General features: G+C 40.7%; 1 protein-coding gene and 1 long non-coding RNA gene across 21 annotated transcripts in view; one reads left to right on the top strand and one right to left on the bottom strand.

The window, feature by feature from the left end:
* The window catches only part of LOC142600292 (uncharacterized), a 429,271-nt gene that overhangs the window by 32,034 nt on the left and 380,405 nt on the right, over window positions 1-16,832 (top strand). The window lies entirely within an intron of this gene.
* PTK2 (protein tyrosine kinase 2) overlaps window positions 1-16,832 on the bottom strand; it is a 224,129-nt gene that overhangs the window by 129,516 nt on the left and 77,781 nt on the right. For 14 of the 20 annotated variants that reach the window (XR_012833679.1, XM_075743219.1, XM_075743225.1 and 11 more), the window contains one exon: window positions 4,109-4,335. Coding sequence is in view for 19 of the 20 variants with exons in the window: in XM_075743217.1 (XP_075599332.1) it covers window positions 4,109-4,335 (227 nt within the window). In the remaining variant the exon portion in view is untranslated. Of the gene's footprint in view, window positions 1-4,108; window positions 4,336-11,751; window positions 11,879-16,832 lie in introns of all 20 variants that reach the window. The other 6 variants (XM_075743224.1, XM_075743221.1, XM_075743229.1 and 3 more) reach the window with 1 other exon arrangement.

The following is a 16,832-nucleotide window of genomic DNA, read 5'->3' as shown; positions in this document are numbered from 1 at the left end:
TGCCCTGGTGAGGCCACATCTGGAAAATTGTGTCCAGTTCTGGGCTCCCCAGTTCAAGAAAGACAAGGAACTACTGGAGAGAGTCCAGCGGAGGGCTACGAAGATGATTAAGGGACTGGAGCATCTCTTGCATGAGGAAAGGCTGAGAGAGCTGGGTCTGTTTAGCCTGGAGAAGAGAAGACTGAGAGGGGATCTTACCAATGCTTACAAATATCTAAAGGGTGGATGTCTAGAGGAAGGGGCCAGACTCTTCTCTATGGTGCCCAGCCCCACAGGACAAGGGGCAATGGGCACAAACTGGAACACAGGAAGTTCCATCTGAACATGAGGAAAAACTTCTTCACTTTGAGGGTGACCGAGCACTGGAACAGGCTGCCCAGCGAGGTTGTGGAGTCTCCTTCTCTGGAGAGATTCAAAACCTGCCTGGACTAGATGATCTCCAGAGGTCCCTTCCAACCCCTACCAATCTGTAAATCTGTGAATCCTTCCCCACCCCCTCAACCTGCTAAATGCAGTGCATTTATTTCACTATCAAATATGGTTGTTACAATTCTGCTTCAACTACATCATCCGAACACAGAAAGGTGATTTACTTGTAACTGCTGATCAAGATGTGGTGGCAGTGTTTACTTTCAGGGTGCACTTGAGACCAAAGAAATTCCATCTCAGCAACACCCACCTACTTGCATGCCACACCTGAGGCTGTGAACAGGGCAGAGCATGCCCTGCATCCTCTCCAACCCCAAAGCCCTGAAAATATGCACGTAGACAACACATCCAAATGAAGACATACCAAGATAAATAGGGAAGATAAACAACCTTTCTTTCTCTGTCAAATGTGTGGTTATACAGGCATTTCGCAGCAGGAGACCACTGTTTGCACATTCATAAAAGCAGCTTTTTTTTTTTTCCCCCTTTTGGAAGTGAAGCATGTCTTCAGTATTACACCAAGGAGAAAAGGGGTAAAGGAGCATGCCAGTTCTTTGAAATCCAAGAACTGAAAAGCTTCCCTTGACTCCTTTGCAGAATACAGACGCATCCCTCAAAGGAAACAGCTGTCTTTGAGGGACTAAATCCATCCAGAAAAAACAGAGGTCCACAGCCAGTTCTTCTCAAAGTAAAGCCTACGTAGAGCCACACTGTTGTCATGGTTAGAGATATTTCAAGTCAAATAGCAAGGAAATTGTAGCTTTAGTCTAGCCTCTTAAAGAGAATCTTACAGAAAGCTAAGTTCTGTTCATCTAAGCTTTACAACATGAGTTTTTTAATGAAAACTCTCCTCATGATCAAGGATGTTGTAATGTATACAGCTAAAGCACTGTTTCCACTCTGCTCTTAGGAAGTCATAAAAGATTTCTTTTCCTTTTTTTTTTAAAGGGAAAAGGGCCTTTCCTCACTTCTTTGACTGTCAAACACATCCTTTCCATTGACAAAGGCGTTTAAACTTGACTTGGTTAGAAACGGAAGATGTTAGAAATCACAAATCAGGAAAGAAAATCCCACCCTTACTTTCCCTTGGCATCAGTACATTCCACAAAGTCCTCCACTTTACCAGCAGAAACACCTTTAATTGGCTCTTCTGGAGGTTTCAGACCAAGTCTGACTTCCTTTGAATACTGGAAAGGCTCCTCGGCTACCATCCCAGAAGCTGTACTAAGCAGGGAGTAGTCTTAAAAAAACCTTTTTTTTTTTTCTCCTTTTCCTTGTAATTGCAGAGCTGTCTCAAAGATATCCACCTCTGAATATTCTTACAAAGCTCCCTGGAAACAAGCCAAACCCAGCACCGGTCTCCTTCTCAGTTTGTAATTCCGAAGAAATGGAAGCTCTATTGCAGACCGTTCTCCTCCACAAAAGGAGGGGGGAGGTAAAACTAAGGCATAAAAACCTTAAGGGCTATTTTAATCTTAAATTATTCAGCTTGGTCGAACAGCAGTCATTCCAATGGAATGTAGGTTTGTACTGCAAAGACAGTTTACTGTTTCTAAAATAAATGTCAGGACATGGTAATACATCAGTGCTAGATCTTTACTACGGAGTACCTGCACATTCAACAATCATTGTCCCAGTTTAACAAAATAAAAAAGAACCACATTTGTTAAAAGAACCAAGTTTAACAGCAATCCATCATGTTCTTCTTTATTAGAAAAGGAGAACAATACCAAAATCCCATTACTTCTAGGAAAAAACATCCAATTAAATGCGCATATAAGAAAACTAAACATTAAAGCAGGCCTCAAGTAACTGCAACTTGCCTGTTATTTTGACCTCATTTCTGTAAAAAATATGACACAGTTTAGCTTAAAACAAGGCTATGTAACTGCAAATTGAACTCAGCACTGGATTTCTTACAGGGAGTGTAAGTTTTGGATCCTTAAAACCCATAACCACAGGTATTTCTGAGCTGGGGAAACCAAAGATGTAATCTCTGCTTTTCTTTTTCAAGTTTCTACATACTTCTTGGAAAAGATAACCTTGATTTCAAGTACCATATAAAGAATCTTAGACATTTGTTCACAATAGAGGCTTGCAAGGTTAAAAACATACTGAGACACAGTTTTCTTCCCTTGTACCAAGTAATACACTTTATGAAGCGAATCAATCACATTAGATGTATCAAATCACTATACTTAAGCCAGGGAGCAAAGATATTTCAAGTGACATCGAAAAAACCCTATTCCAGGTAAAGTAAGTGTATGCTATGAATGATAATAATTCCTGTTGTGGTATCTCTAACTTGTCTGCTCACCAAGTTACCCCTAAACACAGATGTGAGCTTATTAAATTGACAAGAGACAGCTTTCCTGATCAATGAAAATCCTTGAATTTCGCAGGTCTATGATCACAGTCACAAGATCTACTCCACTTTGGAACACTGCTAGGTGTTTTCATACACAGTGATGCTAGAATATAAATAGTAAGAAAGGAAGAGAAAACATTAAAAACTCATCTTTTTTACTTAGTTTCCTCATGTACAAAGTAAACTTAACAGTGGGCAGGAGCAGACAACAGGTCTCCTTAACTCCCTTCAACAGATCATGTCTTCGTAGTGGAATTTCAAGTACTGTGCAAAAAATGTTGGAAGGAATGAGCAGATGGGAACCTGCTTCTACAGTACGAACCTCAGAGAAGAAAAAAACCCTGCATACCACCAACCACCCCACAAGATTCTGCTCTTGGAGGATAATTAAAAAAACAAGCAAACCACAAAGTTTTAAAAGCATTTGACATGCTAAAGTGAGCTTCATTTCAGTTTAAATATTAAAAAGTTGAAAGAATAAGCATAGCAAACAGTAAGTAAATGTCTCAGCGTTAGAGAGAACGTGTGCTTCAGAATAAACACTGTTTTTTCATGCACACATACATTTCCACGTATCTCTAAGATTACAGATATTTAAAGTTATTCTTAAAAAATCCCAACCTTTGGGTTTTTTGCATAACTGAAGGACCACATTGTACAAATAGAAGCAGCAGGTGAGTACGGGGTGGTGGGGGGAACGGACAAAGAGACTTACTGAGGGGAGAAAGGACTCTTCAGCTCAATTTCCCCACATTGTGGGGGAATGAGTTTCCAAACAAGACTTTAAATTAAAAAAAAAAATAATTCATGTACACATGACATTTAAACATATTAAACACGTAAATATGCACATCTTACATTTAAACATGCAAAAATTTATTATTATTTTTTAAAACTTGAAAAGAGACATTTAATGTCACCTTCATCCCAGTTCTCATCCCTGCCAAACTGCGTCACATAGGCTTTTGGGGAGTATAAAGTCATAAAAATCAACTGACACACATCACTAGTGCTATCAAGACTGATAACCACTGTTCTAAATTTCAAGGTTTTGTTCTGCAAAAATGGGAAGAATTCTTATTTCTTTGTGATAATACACAATCATATATCAGGGGTTTTTTTGTTCTCAGTGAAAGTTGGTACCACTTAAAGCTTTTTCTGAAGTTACTCACAATATACAACAAGTGAAGATTCTTTTAAAATAAACCACAAAACTTCTGTGTTTGTTTGCTTCCAGACTTTTACCTCCCATTTTTTGAGCATGAAGTTAACAACCCAAAGATGGCACGAGAATGCTAAAAACAGACTTACTCGGACATCAGTAGCATCTCCATGCCGGATAATGCTGGCCCACATTGTCGGTTCACTGCTACTTTCAAAGTAGTGAAAAACCTTTAAGACTCGTTCCATGGCCCCAGGAGAACGCTCCATCCCAGTACTGAGGTGCGTCTTTGCACTTGAACTTGGTGTATGATTCAAGTTTGGATCAAGGTAAGCTGCTGCCATGGTTTTGCTAGATGCTAGGTATCTGTCATATTCTAGGAAAGGGAAACAAAAAATAAATTAATTTTAGTTATACCCGAATTTTACACTGATTCATACAAATCATTTACTGGAAATCCACAGACACTCCTTTTTAAGGGACATTTGGTTGCCTTTTTTGGAGTCCCCTCCTAAAAAACAGTTATACATGTACAAACATAAAAAACCTATACCGATGACTATCAGAGAAACTGCTAGCCCCTTAGAGCAAGTGATCTGAATTTGAACACCACAATCATTAACAAAAGCAATTTTCTTTGGCAAGTTGTCTTATTTACTTTCTACACGACTTAATACAGGCTCTCCCCGCCCCCCCGCCAAAGCCTTCAAGACTGAATAGCGCCTTCCAGTTTTAACAGGAGTTCCCATCCCTAAAATCTCCCAAGTCTGGTCTTGCAACAAGCCTCTAAAGATCAGCATAGGGAAACCATGACAGCCCAATCACCAAACTGGAGACTCTCCACCGAGAAGCTGCACACCAACACCAGGCTCTCCTCTTTAAGGCTAAGATGTTGTCAGATCACTCGTTTTGTGTCATTTTGGGAACCATTGTGACTCAAAACCATCCAGAGCTAAATTCATTCTTCGCTGAAGAACCATTAAGAACACCACTGTCCCCCCTCTCATCAACTAATAAATAAGAATTTGTAAGAATTTATCATCGACTAGCCTGGTTTCCAAGTGATTTCCAAGTCTGGTGGCAAAAGGTACGGACCATGTTATGAGTCTGCATCAAAAAAGAAAAACAAATTGCCTCTTGGCTACTGCTGCAGATCAGTCAGCCACAAGCAGCTGGTGTCTGAGAAACCAATGCAGTACGAGAGAAAAAGAGCAAACAATACGTCCTCCCTCGCTGACATAGTCTCAAGCATCATTCCAGTCTGCTGGCTGGAAAGAGCAAAGAGCTGCAGGGCTCTGCTCCAGGGCTTGGACAAGTGCACGGAGATTTCTGTACCTCCTCCTCACAGCGAGCAGCCAGTAGGGAGGCAGTTTTGGAAATCTGGAGACGTTAAAAATAAAATAAGCTCGATCTTTTTGTCATAGTACGCTGAACGCCTTTCTGGTAGTAACGCTGGCCTGCGAAAAGGGGCTGGAGGAGAGCGAAACTGCTTTAAGCAGTACTGCTACTGAATGCCTGAGCCTTAGCTTACTTCACTGCGAGGCAGAAGAGACACCCACGCTTCCAGCTGAGCTCCTGTAACGCCTGGCTGCTCCTCAACAGAGTTTCAGCCACCAACCTGCCACCCGCCATGGTGCCCTGCTGACCTCCCTGACAACGGTTCAAGAAACTATCAAGGGGGAGGGGAAAAAAAAAAAAGATGTGACTTGGTTTTTAGGGCTGGCTTAGCTTTATACCACAGCTGCCTGAAGTAGCTCACCATAGGTGTCAGATAAGTGCCGATGAAGAGACGCAGAAGCAGCCGGTGGTCAAGGGGTAGGAGGGGAGAGCGTCTACCCGCCAGCAGCAGCTAGCCATTACACCAGTTCACCAATAATGTCAAACCGCACCGTGAGCTCAGCTAACAGGAATCCAGGCTTGAAATCTTCAGACTGTAGATAAAATCATTTGCTAGAGGCTAACACAGGACTTGAAGTCTAACACAACTATCTTAAGCATCTACCTAATTCAGACTCACGGGATAAAGAGGAAACAATCAGCCCATCTGCACAGTATGCCTTTACCTCTTGAATAAATGGCTGAATTGCATTCATCCAACACAAGTGTAAGAACTTAACGCTGGCAGTAATGGGTCACACAAAAGGCCTCTAATGTCCTGCCCTCAGGGAAAATGGTAAGAGCAAGCCAAGGAGATGTTTTTCCCAAACAATCTCCTAGTGCTTGACCCTTGAGGGACTTCCCCGCCCCACCAAGCAACAGCCCTGTTGCCTCTGTCTGAAAACTCAAGGAACCATTAGAGCTTTTGTACCTGGCTTTATTGTTCTCTCTTCTGGCACTCAATACAAATGTATTAAGCCAGTTATTCCCAAGTTAAAATCTTTTCTCCTATCCACCCTACACCAACAGACACAGATCCAAAAATGCTGGGAACCCATCCGCAATGTTACTCTTGACTTTTCCTCACCAAAGGAGCTTGCGAGCTGTTTTCATATAAACCTTGACTTGAGAGCTAAAGCAGGTATAAAAATCTGCCCTGTGGCAGACTAATACCAAGACAACATGACCGTACGTGCTCCTAACTGCAGGGTTCCTCTCCTGTAAGGTTAAAACAACCATCGTGAAACTCCGAATGTCCGCAGGGTTGGGAGTTTCATCAGGACAGATCTGCGCAGACGAAGCCCTCCAACAGTAGAACTGCCAGGAATGAAATGGCAGCTTTTAGGCACAGGCTTGGGCCACTTTTAGCCCCTCTGGCATTATGTTCTGCCTCCTTCAGAACACCCTACCCTAAAAACGCTAAGCTTTATTTCAAGCTTATCCACACAAACGGCAGGAAAATTTGCTACAAACCAAAGCGAGATGAGTAATATTTTAGTAAAGGAGAACTAAAAGCCTGGTTTAGTATTTGCATAGTTCATCCATTTCACATACACATTCATCCGGTTTTATTTGTCAGGAGAAGAACAAGGAGAAAAGCTACTGGAAAATGTAGAAACAAGCGTTTAGAAGATGTCTGACCATGGACTTAATATGGACAACCTATATCCCTTGGGAGCAGCAAACAGAAAAGCAATGAAAGACATGGGGTTTTACATACAGAAGTGCTCATAGGCAGTATGATTTCAACGGACAGGCAAAAACCATTACAATTTTTTTCATATTCATCACATTGAGGGGAAAATGCGGAATCAAACATCAGACTGACCGTATTGGGTACAGGGTATGGTTTTCACAAGGTTTTACAGGACATAGGTGTTTAAAGGTAAAACAAATTCTTATGTAAAATTAGAAAAGCAGTTTTCCTTCAGAATTTGATCATTTTTCAGTTCTTTACAACTTCTTCAAAAAATCCCAATGCTTACTTTATGAGGTAAAAAAAGAGCAATAACTTTGATAGCTCAAGTTATAGAAACACATGCTGTATCTTTGGTTATGGACCTATTAACATTTCCACTAAAACCAGACCTTGGGTTTGAGTTTATAATGTGACTGTAAAACTCTGCCACAGGACTAAACTTTGTAAAACATGGCTGCTCTTGATCCAAGGGTAGTTAAAATAACTATTTTACAAGATATGCTTGGTTGTTTTAAGATAGAAAGCAAGCCAAGGTTACAAGACTAATATGCTTACTTGGGTGCCTCTAAATTAAAATCAGATTGGTTTGTAATCCTGCCATTACAGATCTCAGTTTAAAAGATCAGCTTTAGTTCTCTTGGTGTTAAACAAACAAGTAGTATGCTATTACGGAGCAGAAACAAGCTACAGTCAACTAAAAGAGGGTAGATTTAGACTAGGTATAAGGAAGAGCTTTTTTACGATGAGGGTGGTAAGACACTAGAACAGGTAGCCCAGAGAAGTTTTTGATGGCCCATCCTCGGAAGCATTCAAGGTCAGGTTGGATGGGGCTTTGAGCAACCTGATCTAGTGGAAGATGTCCCTGAAGACTAATAGTCTAAAATCAAGTCTGCTCAAACTTGTTTGTATATGGAGTTGTGTGCCAGCTGTCCCTTTGAGATGCCAAGAGTAAAGACTATTGTTCTCCAAATGCTCACACTTTACAAAAACCACATTTCTCAGTACTGTAAAGATTTATTCTAAGCTTGGGGAGCTGAGTGGAGTAAACCTGGCCAGTTGATATTTAGCAGCTCTGATAAGATAACACAGTTGTTACCAAAGTACAAAGCACAATGTGTGTTATCATTCAGATAATTTGCTCTACTGCGGTGGAGCACTTGATGTTTAGGAAAGTATAAGGGAGACAGTTAAATGAGATTAGAAGATAAACCTTTCCAAAAAACCAAAACCAACAACACTGCACTTCACAGCTTCTCAAGTGAATGACAAGAAAGGACTGTTGACCTTTTTTGTGCTCCTTTCTGTCTTTATACAATTCAGTTTTGAATATCTGCCATTTTCATTACTTAGGTATCAGTTACATTAGGAAAGTGTAATAAAAGTTGTTTTATTTCTCAAAAAAACCCCCACAAAACGGTGAGATAACTAGTTCTAGAACTCTGTTTGCAAGTCATTTGCTGCTCAATGTGACTCCTGCTGACACATCTTACGAGCACTGCCTATTCCCCATATTTGGCTAACTACATCAGAAACAAAGTCAGTATTATGATTTTCAGTGGCACAATCAAAGTTCAAAGTCACGTTTCACTACTCGCTCTAAGTATTTAGAAATTATATCACTTCCACTAATGAATAAAAAAATCATTAAAAAATTTTAAATCAATTAACTAAAAATTATTAGTAAACTGATAGAAAATTTAAAGTAGTCTCATAAGGGAAATCTTTCCAATGCCAATAATTTCTTCAACATTTGCAGTTTGATTATGTATTAAAAATATTTGAAAAAATAAACAAAGCTGTTCCTTATACTAGCATTGGCAGATGCCTAACACCACAGTGTTAACAAGTCCATGTGACAAGGAATCAAGCTGTAATTATTCACACTGTGACTTCATGTTCTCTTTTGTAGGTACGATGAAGTTTTAAAATGTTGCCCAACCTCCATTTTCTGCTCGCTATCTCAGGATTGAAGGCATCAACATCTACGACATAATGCCCCTTCTAGGTTGCATAACCAGAAAATAACTTGGTCCATCTCAATTCAACCCTATGAAAGTCTATATAAATCTATTAAAAAAATTAAGAATCTATAAAAATACAATAAAAATTCAGAGTTCATTTCCTTCTTTGGTCTTGGTGTAAAAACTCTACAAGACTTAAAATACTTTAAAACAAAGTTATTAAAAGAAATAAAAGCCTGTAGGTTACTTGTATCCTCAGTAAACAATACTGCTTTACCCGACTGACTGGCTGGAAAGCAGCTTTGCAGAGAAGGACCTGGAGGTCTTGGTGGACAACAAGCCAACCATGAGCCAGCAACGTGTCTTTGAGGCAAAGGCGGCCACCAACCTGCAGGACCGTGTTAGGCAGAGCACTGCCAGCAGGTCGAAGGAGGTGATCCTTCCCTTTACTCCACACTGGTGAACGGCGTTGGGAATGCTGGGTCCAGTGCTGGGGTCCCCAGTGTAACAGAGGCATGGACATACTGGAGAGAGCCCAGTGAAGGACCAAAAAGAAAATTCAGGGACTTGAGTATCTGTCACACAAGGAGAAGCTAAGGGAGCTGGGACGGTTTGGCCGGGAGAAGGGAAGGCTCAGGGGAATCCGAGTCTCCTTCTCTGGAGATATTCAAAACCCGCCTGGATGCAATCCTACGCAACCTGCTCTAGGTGTTCCTGCTCTAACAGGGGGGGTCGGACTGGATGATCTCCAGAGGGCCCTTCCAACCCTTACAATTTTGTGATTCTGTGAATCTTACTTATGTGTATAAATATCTGTTGGGGAAGAGTAAAGACAGAACCAGAGTCTTCCTAGTGGTGCCCTGTGAGGACACGAGGCAATGGGCACCAAGCGACAAACAGGAGTTTCCATTTAAATATAAAAGAAAACTTTTGTACTACACGGCTGGGTGAACACTGCAACAGGTTGCCCACAGAGGTTGTGGAGTCTCCATCCATGGAGATATTCAAATCATGACTGGACACAGCCCTGAACAACCTGCTGTAGCTGACTCTGCTCTGAGCAGGAGGGTTGGACCAAACTATCTCCACAGGTCCCTTCCAACCTCAGCAATTTTGTGATTCGGTGATTACAACTAAATTAAGAATTTATTTCATGCTCTAAATTCCTTGGAATCATCCATAATACATCTCACATCAGACAGTAAACATCTCATGAATTTCAAGCTCAATCCATTTTCACAGTTTGTATTAAATTTTACTGTAGCTCACCTTGCAAATATTAACGTGTCTATCTCAATCTCTCAGAAAGTAAGGATGTTAAGTACAATTTTACCTATGTTCTCCTTACAAAGCTTGTCTTTTCAGGAGTCTGTGTTAAGAGTCAGCACATTGCTGACTTTCGGTATGGCATCTCCTGACACATATATATATTAAAAAAAAAAAGTTATCTGGTCCCAATGCTTACATAAAGCGCATGACTCGGTAAAACCCTTCACAGCAGCATTTAAAAGGCATGTTTCTTCTCAGAAAACAGTCACAACATATTGAACTACGTGTTGATGGCCATGTGGCATAGTTGCATGCTTGGAGTGCCTGATTACGGCGACAGTCCCGTTCCCAGAAGACCAGACAGAATGGAACAGCGGAAAAAGCAAAGTGGTCAAAGCAGCACCCCCAGAACACATATGTGTCCCGGGAAAGAAACACGCTACGTGTGCAACAAGGGGGTTTTTGTGTTTACTTGATATTAACATCTTGTTACACATTTAAGGATGCAGATTTAAGGATGATACTTTTAGAAAACCATTAGGTTTGTGATATCAAGTTCGGGACAAACATACAGATGAGAAAGGGTATTTTCTCCTATTATCATCACTTTTGCTCTCAGAAACAGTCGATAATTTCAGCTATTTCTGTAAGCCGCAGTGGTAAGTCCCTGTTTATTTCCTACTGAGTTTATTTTTCTGGTTCTCCTTTTTTCAGCTAATGCTGATGTTCAAAAGCAAAAGAAAAAAGCAGTAAACCTTTGTTCCACCTTAGACATTTTTCAGCTACATTCACTCTTCTTGGCAATATTTGCTATGACTACATCCAAGAACGCATTTACTTCTCTTGCTGCCTCTTCTCAGATCCCCTCCTGGTCGCTGCTCTCTCTCCCCGCTACTCCAGATACATATGTATTTTTAAGTACGTTACTTGTAGTCAAAAGCACTTATCAAAGTCTCCAGGTCAAAGTATAAAGCAGTCTAGCCAGCCACATTAAAACAGTTTTAAAATTCAGTTCTTAGTATCTATTCTAGTCTAAATTGATGCACCGAATATTTCACTGTCTCGATACGTAATGGAAGAATGGCCTGGTACTGGCAATTCCTCCGAACACCTTTTTTTCCCCCAGCGAATGTTGCCTAAACAGTTACTAATTCTATGTCTCAATACAGTTCAAAGCAGAAATGTACAGTTTTTCTTTCTTTGCAGAGTTAAGCAGTTTAGAAATACACTAGAAAATTAACCTGAAAAGATAATGCAGAGCAAAGTCAAAACAAATTTAGTAATGCAAGTTGCCAAGATGGGAAAATTTATTTCAATTATATCAATGTTTTAGGAAATTAAACATTCAGGAGGGCATGAAGGAGGAATTCAGAGAAAGAGTGAACTACAAGACCCATATGAACCAAAGCAGTATAACAACCTCGGGTCTGTTAAACGCAAGGCAAGCATACCTCAGCAAAAATCAATGAAAAAATATATGCATTACCTAAACTAATTGAAACAAGGGCATATTCCACGGACAGCTGCTACTACTGCAGGCTTCTTAAGGACTTGTAAGTGGCTTTAGCTAAGTGCTACAGAAGCAGTAGCTTGTTACTTGGGCAGCGTTGCACCTTGGGATGAAGAAAGAGAAAAAAGTTTCAGGGTACTGACAATCAGCTGAACTATTTGTATTGTCACTTCAAATTCAGCAATTCAAATTTACCAAGATGTCTTGCACTCTGTCCATCCTTCTCACGAAGAATCCCACAGGATTAAGTCCTGACATACCTTAAACGCTCAGTTTAACCCAGTTTTATTGTAGGATTGCATAATCCGCGCTACCAACAATTCCCTTTGGCGTTGGCACCAATTTCTATTTTTAATGTTAAAAAGTTTAATAAGGAGGAAACATCAGCTGTGTTGGGAATACAAAAAAAATCAATGTCTGTATATGCTTTATTTAGAACAAGGTATCCAGCTAGATTCTTCCTTCATTTCTCAATGCCACTCTGAACCTTCACTGTGGTCCCTTGGCACCCCTGAATTCCAAGTAAACACTAATCTCCCTTTACATCTTCTGTTGCTACTCTTCTGAATTTCTCTAGCAAGTTATAGAGAACTATAACGATGTAGTTTTCTTTTAAAAAGCACCACAGAAGTGATCAAGTAAAAATTTACAATTTCTAGAAAAAGGTTAAAACAAAAATCTATTTGGAAGTTGCACTACTGATTGGTATCAGGCCTACCTACAAACATCAAAACAAGTGGGTGAAGCAAGCCTACAACTTCAAGTTATCTTTTTTTAATACAACTTACTGAAATACTGCTCTATGGAAGCCCCACACAGCACGAGGTCTTCTTTTAAGCAGGTTTAGAAGGAAAAAGAAGCAGTAAGTATTTACTGTCTTTCTAGAATACTAAAACCAAAAACTAAATTAGAATTAGTGACAAAGCAAGTATGATTCTCAGGAATTAAAAACTAGAAATGCCTGAACAGTATGGGGAAATAAGGTATCCCAGCTATGCACCATCACAGCTTAACACATTTGGGTTTGGCTACTTGTTTGACTTTAAACCTGCCTTTCCTAGTTTTACGTACTGTGTTCAGCTCTGAGGCCCCCAACATAAAAAGGACATGGAGCTGTTGGAGCGAGTCCAGAGGAGGCCACGAAGATGGTCAGAGGGCTGGAGCACCTCTCCTGAGGACAGGCTGAGACAGTTGGGGTTGTTCAGCCCAACTCAAAACATTTTACGATTGTATCATTCCAGCCCTATATTTCAAAACATTGAACTTTATAGGCTTTTAATTTTTCATCCCATTTAATACAGTTTTGACCCTGTGTTATCCCTGTTTTTCACTAAAACCAGAAGCACATATGAGAGAAAAGGCACTTAAGTGCTCAAGAGAAACAGAGCATGACAACAGTCACATGGCTGTGTTGCATGACAATGGCCTATTACAAAAATCAATGACCTGTAAAAAGTTTTGCTCTGCTGGTTTTGCCTGGGATAGAGTTAATTTTCTTCATAGTAGCTAGCATGGGGCTAGGTTTTGGATTTGTGCTGAAAACAGCGTTGATAATATAGAAATGTTTTCATTATTGCTGAGCAGTGCTTACACAGAGCCAAGGCCTTTTCTGCTCCTCACCCCACCAGCAAGGAAGCTGGGGGTGCACAAGGAGGTGGAAGGTTATACAGCCAAGACAGCTGACCCCAACTGACCAAAGGGATATTCCATACCATATGACATCATGCTCAGCTAATAAAGCTGGAGGAAAGAGAAGGAAAAGGGAGATGTTCAGAGTGATGGCATTTGTCTTCCCAAGTAACCCTTACGTGTGACAGAGCCCTTCTTTCCTGGAGATGGCTGAACACCTGGCTGCGGATGAGAAGTGGTGAATGAATTCCTTATCTTGCTTTGCTTCTGTGTGCAGCTTTTGCTTTACCTATTGAACTGTCTTTATCTCAGCTCACAAGTTTTCTCGCTTTTACTCTTCTGATCCTCTCATCCATCCTGCTGCAGGGTCGGGGGGGTGGAGGAGAGTGAGCGAGCAGCTGTGTGGTGCTTAGCTGCCGGTTGGGGTTAAACCCCGACATTCACTTAAGCCTATTCTGGGTCAAGTGTTTTCCAAAAGCCAGTAATTACAGGCTTTGGTATATAGGTAGAAATGAAGAATAAAGTGATTCTTATTCAAGTGACCGAATAGAAGTTCAATGTAGGTTGACCATAACAATTCTAATTACAAGCTTTCTGAGATGATGCTTCTGTGTATCTCCACACACACACACAAAATAATCAGTGATTTCCACAGTTGCAGTTGTTAGAACTGGGCAGGTACCATGTGTCTCCTTGCATCCTCACATAACATCGTGAAAGAGCAGAGTAAGCTGCACTATTCCCTTGGTTCTCCTTAGGAATCTAAGCTCTTGGCTCATCAAGAGCTCAAGGCTCTACGTTGTGTTTGAGGACCTAAACACCAGCAGCCGCATCATTCCTTAGCTAGGCATTCGTTTCTCTGAAAGTCTCCACCTACTGCACCCAATGACATAAGAATAAGCAGAATTAGCTTAATTAAAGAACAGATACAATGCCTTCTCAGTTTTGACATTTAACAGTCAAGTCAAAGGCATAATACCTGATCAGAAATCAGTTGGTGGCCTCCAAGACTCATGTACTGACACTCACGAAACAGGCACAACTCCAAGCCTCTACTATGATGATTAAGTCTCAAGTGCTCTGGTGAAGTCAAGCTAGGAGCAGATAGATACACACTGTATGGCCCATTTCAAGATTTTTATTATTTAAAAAACCCTAAAACTTGATAAAGCCTTAGAAAGGAATTTACAACACCTAATCCACTCAAAACAGCACATCAGGGCCCCGTCCAGATTGCTGGAATCAATACAGATTCACAGAATGGTAGGGGTTAGAAGGGACCTCTGGAGATCATATAGTCCAACCCCCCTGCTAGAGCAGGATCACCTAGAGCAGGTTGCACAGGATCATGTCCAGGTGGGTTTTGAATCTCTCCAGAGAAGGAGACTCCACAACCTCGCTGGGCAGCCTGTCCCAGTGCTCGGTCACCCTCAGAATAAAGAAGTTTTTCCTCATATTGAGATGGAACTTCCTGTGTTCCAGTTTGTGCCCATTGCCCCTTGTCCTATGGGGCTGGGCACCATAGAGAAGAGTCTGGCCCCATCCTCTTGCCACCCACCCTTTAGACACAACCATTGATGAGATCCCCTCTCAGTCTTCTCCAGGCTAAACAGACCCAGCTCTCTCAACCTTTCCTCATACCAGAGAGGCTCCAGTCCCTTAATCATGATTCCGTATTGCTTTGTGGCAGAATAAGATTTATGGTGCTTTCATCCAAGGTGGATCTTCCTGACACACTGCGTAGGGTTGAATCTAAACCCAGGACCTCTGGTCTTTCACATACTATCTCACTGCAGCTGGAATCCTCCCCTGGACATAGTCCCTGCCCCCACACTCTCCCTGCAAAAGTAGGGACTCCTGTCCTGTGCATTGCACATCTATGGGAAGGGCATTAAAACACCGTTGCACATCAGCTTCAGGAAGCAAAGAGATTTTATATATTTGCACTCTGTGCTCTTAAAATGTTTTAATTTATTTTTAAGTACTTCATAGTAGCTAGAAAGTAGGAAAAAATTTCAACAAGGAGTATGTGCATGCTTTAATATATTTGAAAATACACGCTTTTCTACACAAGACCAGAATATTGTTATGACAATACACCCTCCACAGCACAAAATTATTTTTTTTCCATGTCACATGTATTTCACAGGTCAGAGGGGTTTGAGTGACAGTAGGTACCTATGCAAACTGGTAGAGTAGCTAGCTTTAGGAAAAATGACACAACAGGATAAAATATTAAGTATTCCAACCAAAAGATACAGTATTTACTTACATTATTAATTTTAGCCTAATATTGGGTTTTGGGATCTTTGTAACTTGGAAGAGGTTCTGTCAGTACTTACTAAAGGCCAGGCGTGGGTGCCTGGTATCTTCAGCATCATACAAGCCCTTACTAGCAGAGAACTACGGATTAAGTTCATTCTATTTTAACTCCAAGGTGCAGCAGAGTAGAAAAGTCAATGCAATTTCCACCACATCTTGAGTGTTGTCCAGAAAGTCCAGAGAAGTGCAACTAAAATGGTTAAGGGGCAGAGCAGCAGCCATGTGAGGGGAACCTAAAAAAGCTGAGACTCCAGCAGAGAACTTGATCAATATTTAGAAAGTCCATGATGATGGATAAACAGAACCCTAAACTAATCCCCTACTTAGTTTCAGTCAAAAGATCTTTTCTAAACAGGAGGTAGCAGACAGCAGACTGTGGGGGCAGACGGTAGGAGCAAATTCAACACGGTATGGACAACGGGAGCATGAATGGACATTAAAAGACTCTCTGAAAGTCTCTAATGCAGCGGATGCTGAAGAAACACAAGGAGGATGGACTGCAGACAGCAGCCACGCTCACGTAGTCTCCTGGAAGAGTCATAAACAGGAGATGCTGTCAAAGGGAGCGGAACACTGATGTGATACTTTTTTTTTTTAACATTAAGAACGTCCATAAAAGCTTAACCTTTTGCTTCTGTTGATCCTCATTACTTCCAGAAAGTTCAGATGAAAATACAGATATTCCCACTTTGTGAGCTTTCTCATGCCTTGTGTTTTATAGATTACATTTAGCAAGTCAATAGTTGCCAGTGCAAGATGATGATTTCCAAGCTTGGAAAAGACTGACATCAACTAAAAGACATCAAATAACATTTTGACAATTTTCTTGCATAGAACAAATCAGAAAACTAAACAATTCCAGGAAAAAAGCACATCTGTGAATGCATCAGAAGAGTCTACACTAGTATATTCTGAACCTTATAAAGATTTGTATGTGTAAAAAAAGCCCACCAAAACTAAAGATGGTCCATCACTCTTTCATAAAATTCTTTGAAAATATTGCCTATGTCAAACATTTTCTTGCACACAGTTCAATTTCTCATGCACAGTTTAATGTTCAAATATCATTAAAGGAATTTAAGCCTGGTTTCTCAGATCTGTCTCTA

This window comes from Balearica regulorum, chromosome 2, assembly GCF_011004875.1.
Source record: "Balearica regulorum gibbericeps isolate bBalReg1 chromosome 2, bBalReg1.pri, whole genome shotgun sequence".
NCBI classification, from domain to species: domain Eukaryota; kingdom Metazoa; phylum Chordata; class Aves; order Gruiformes; family Gruidae; genus Balearica; species Balearica regulorum.
The sequence above is the reverse complement of the archived record's forward strand: the minus strand, read 5'-3'. Positions and strand labels throughout refer to the sequence as shown.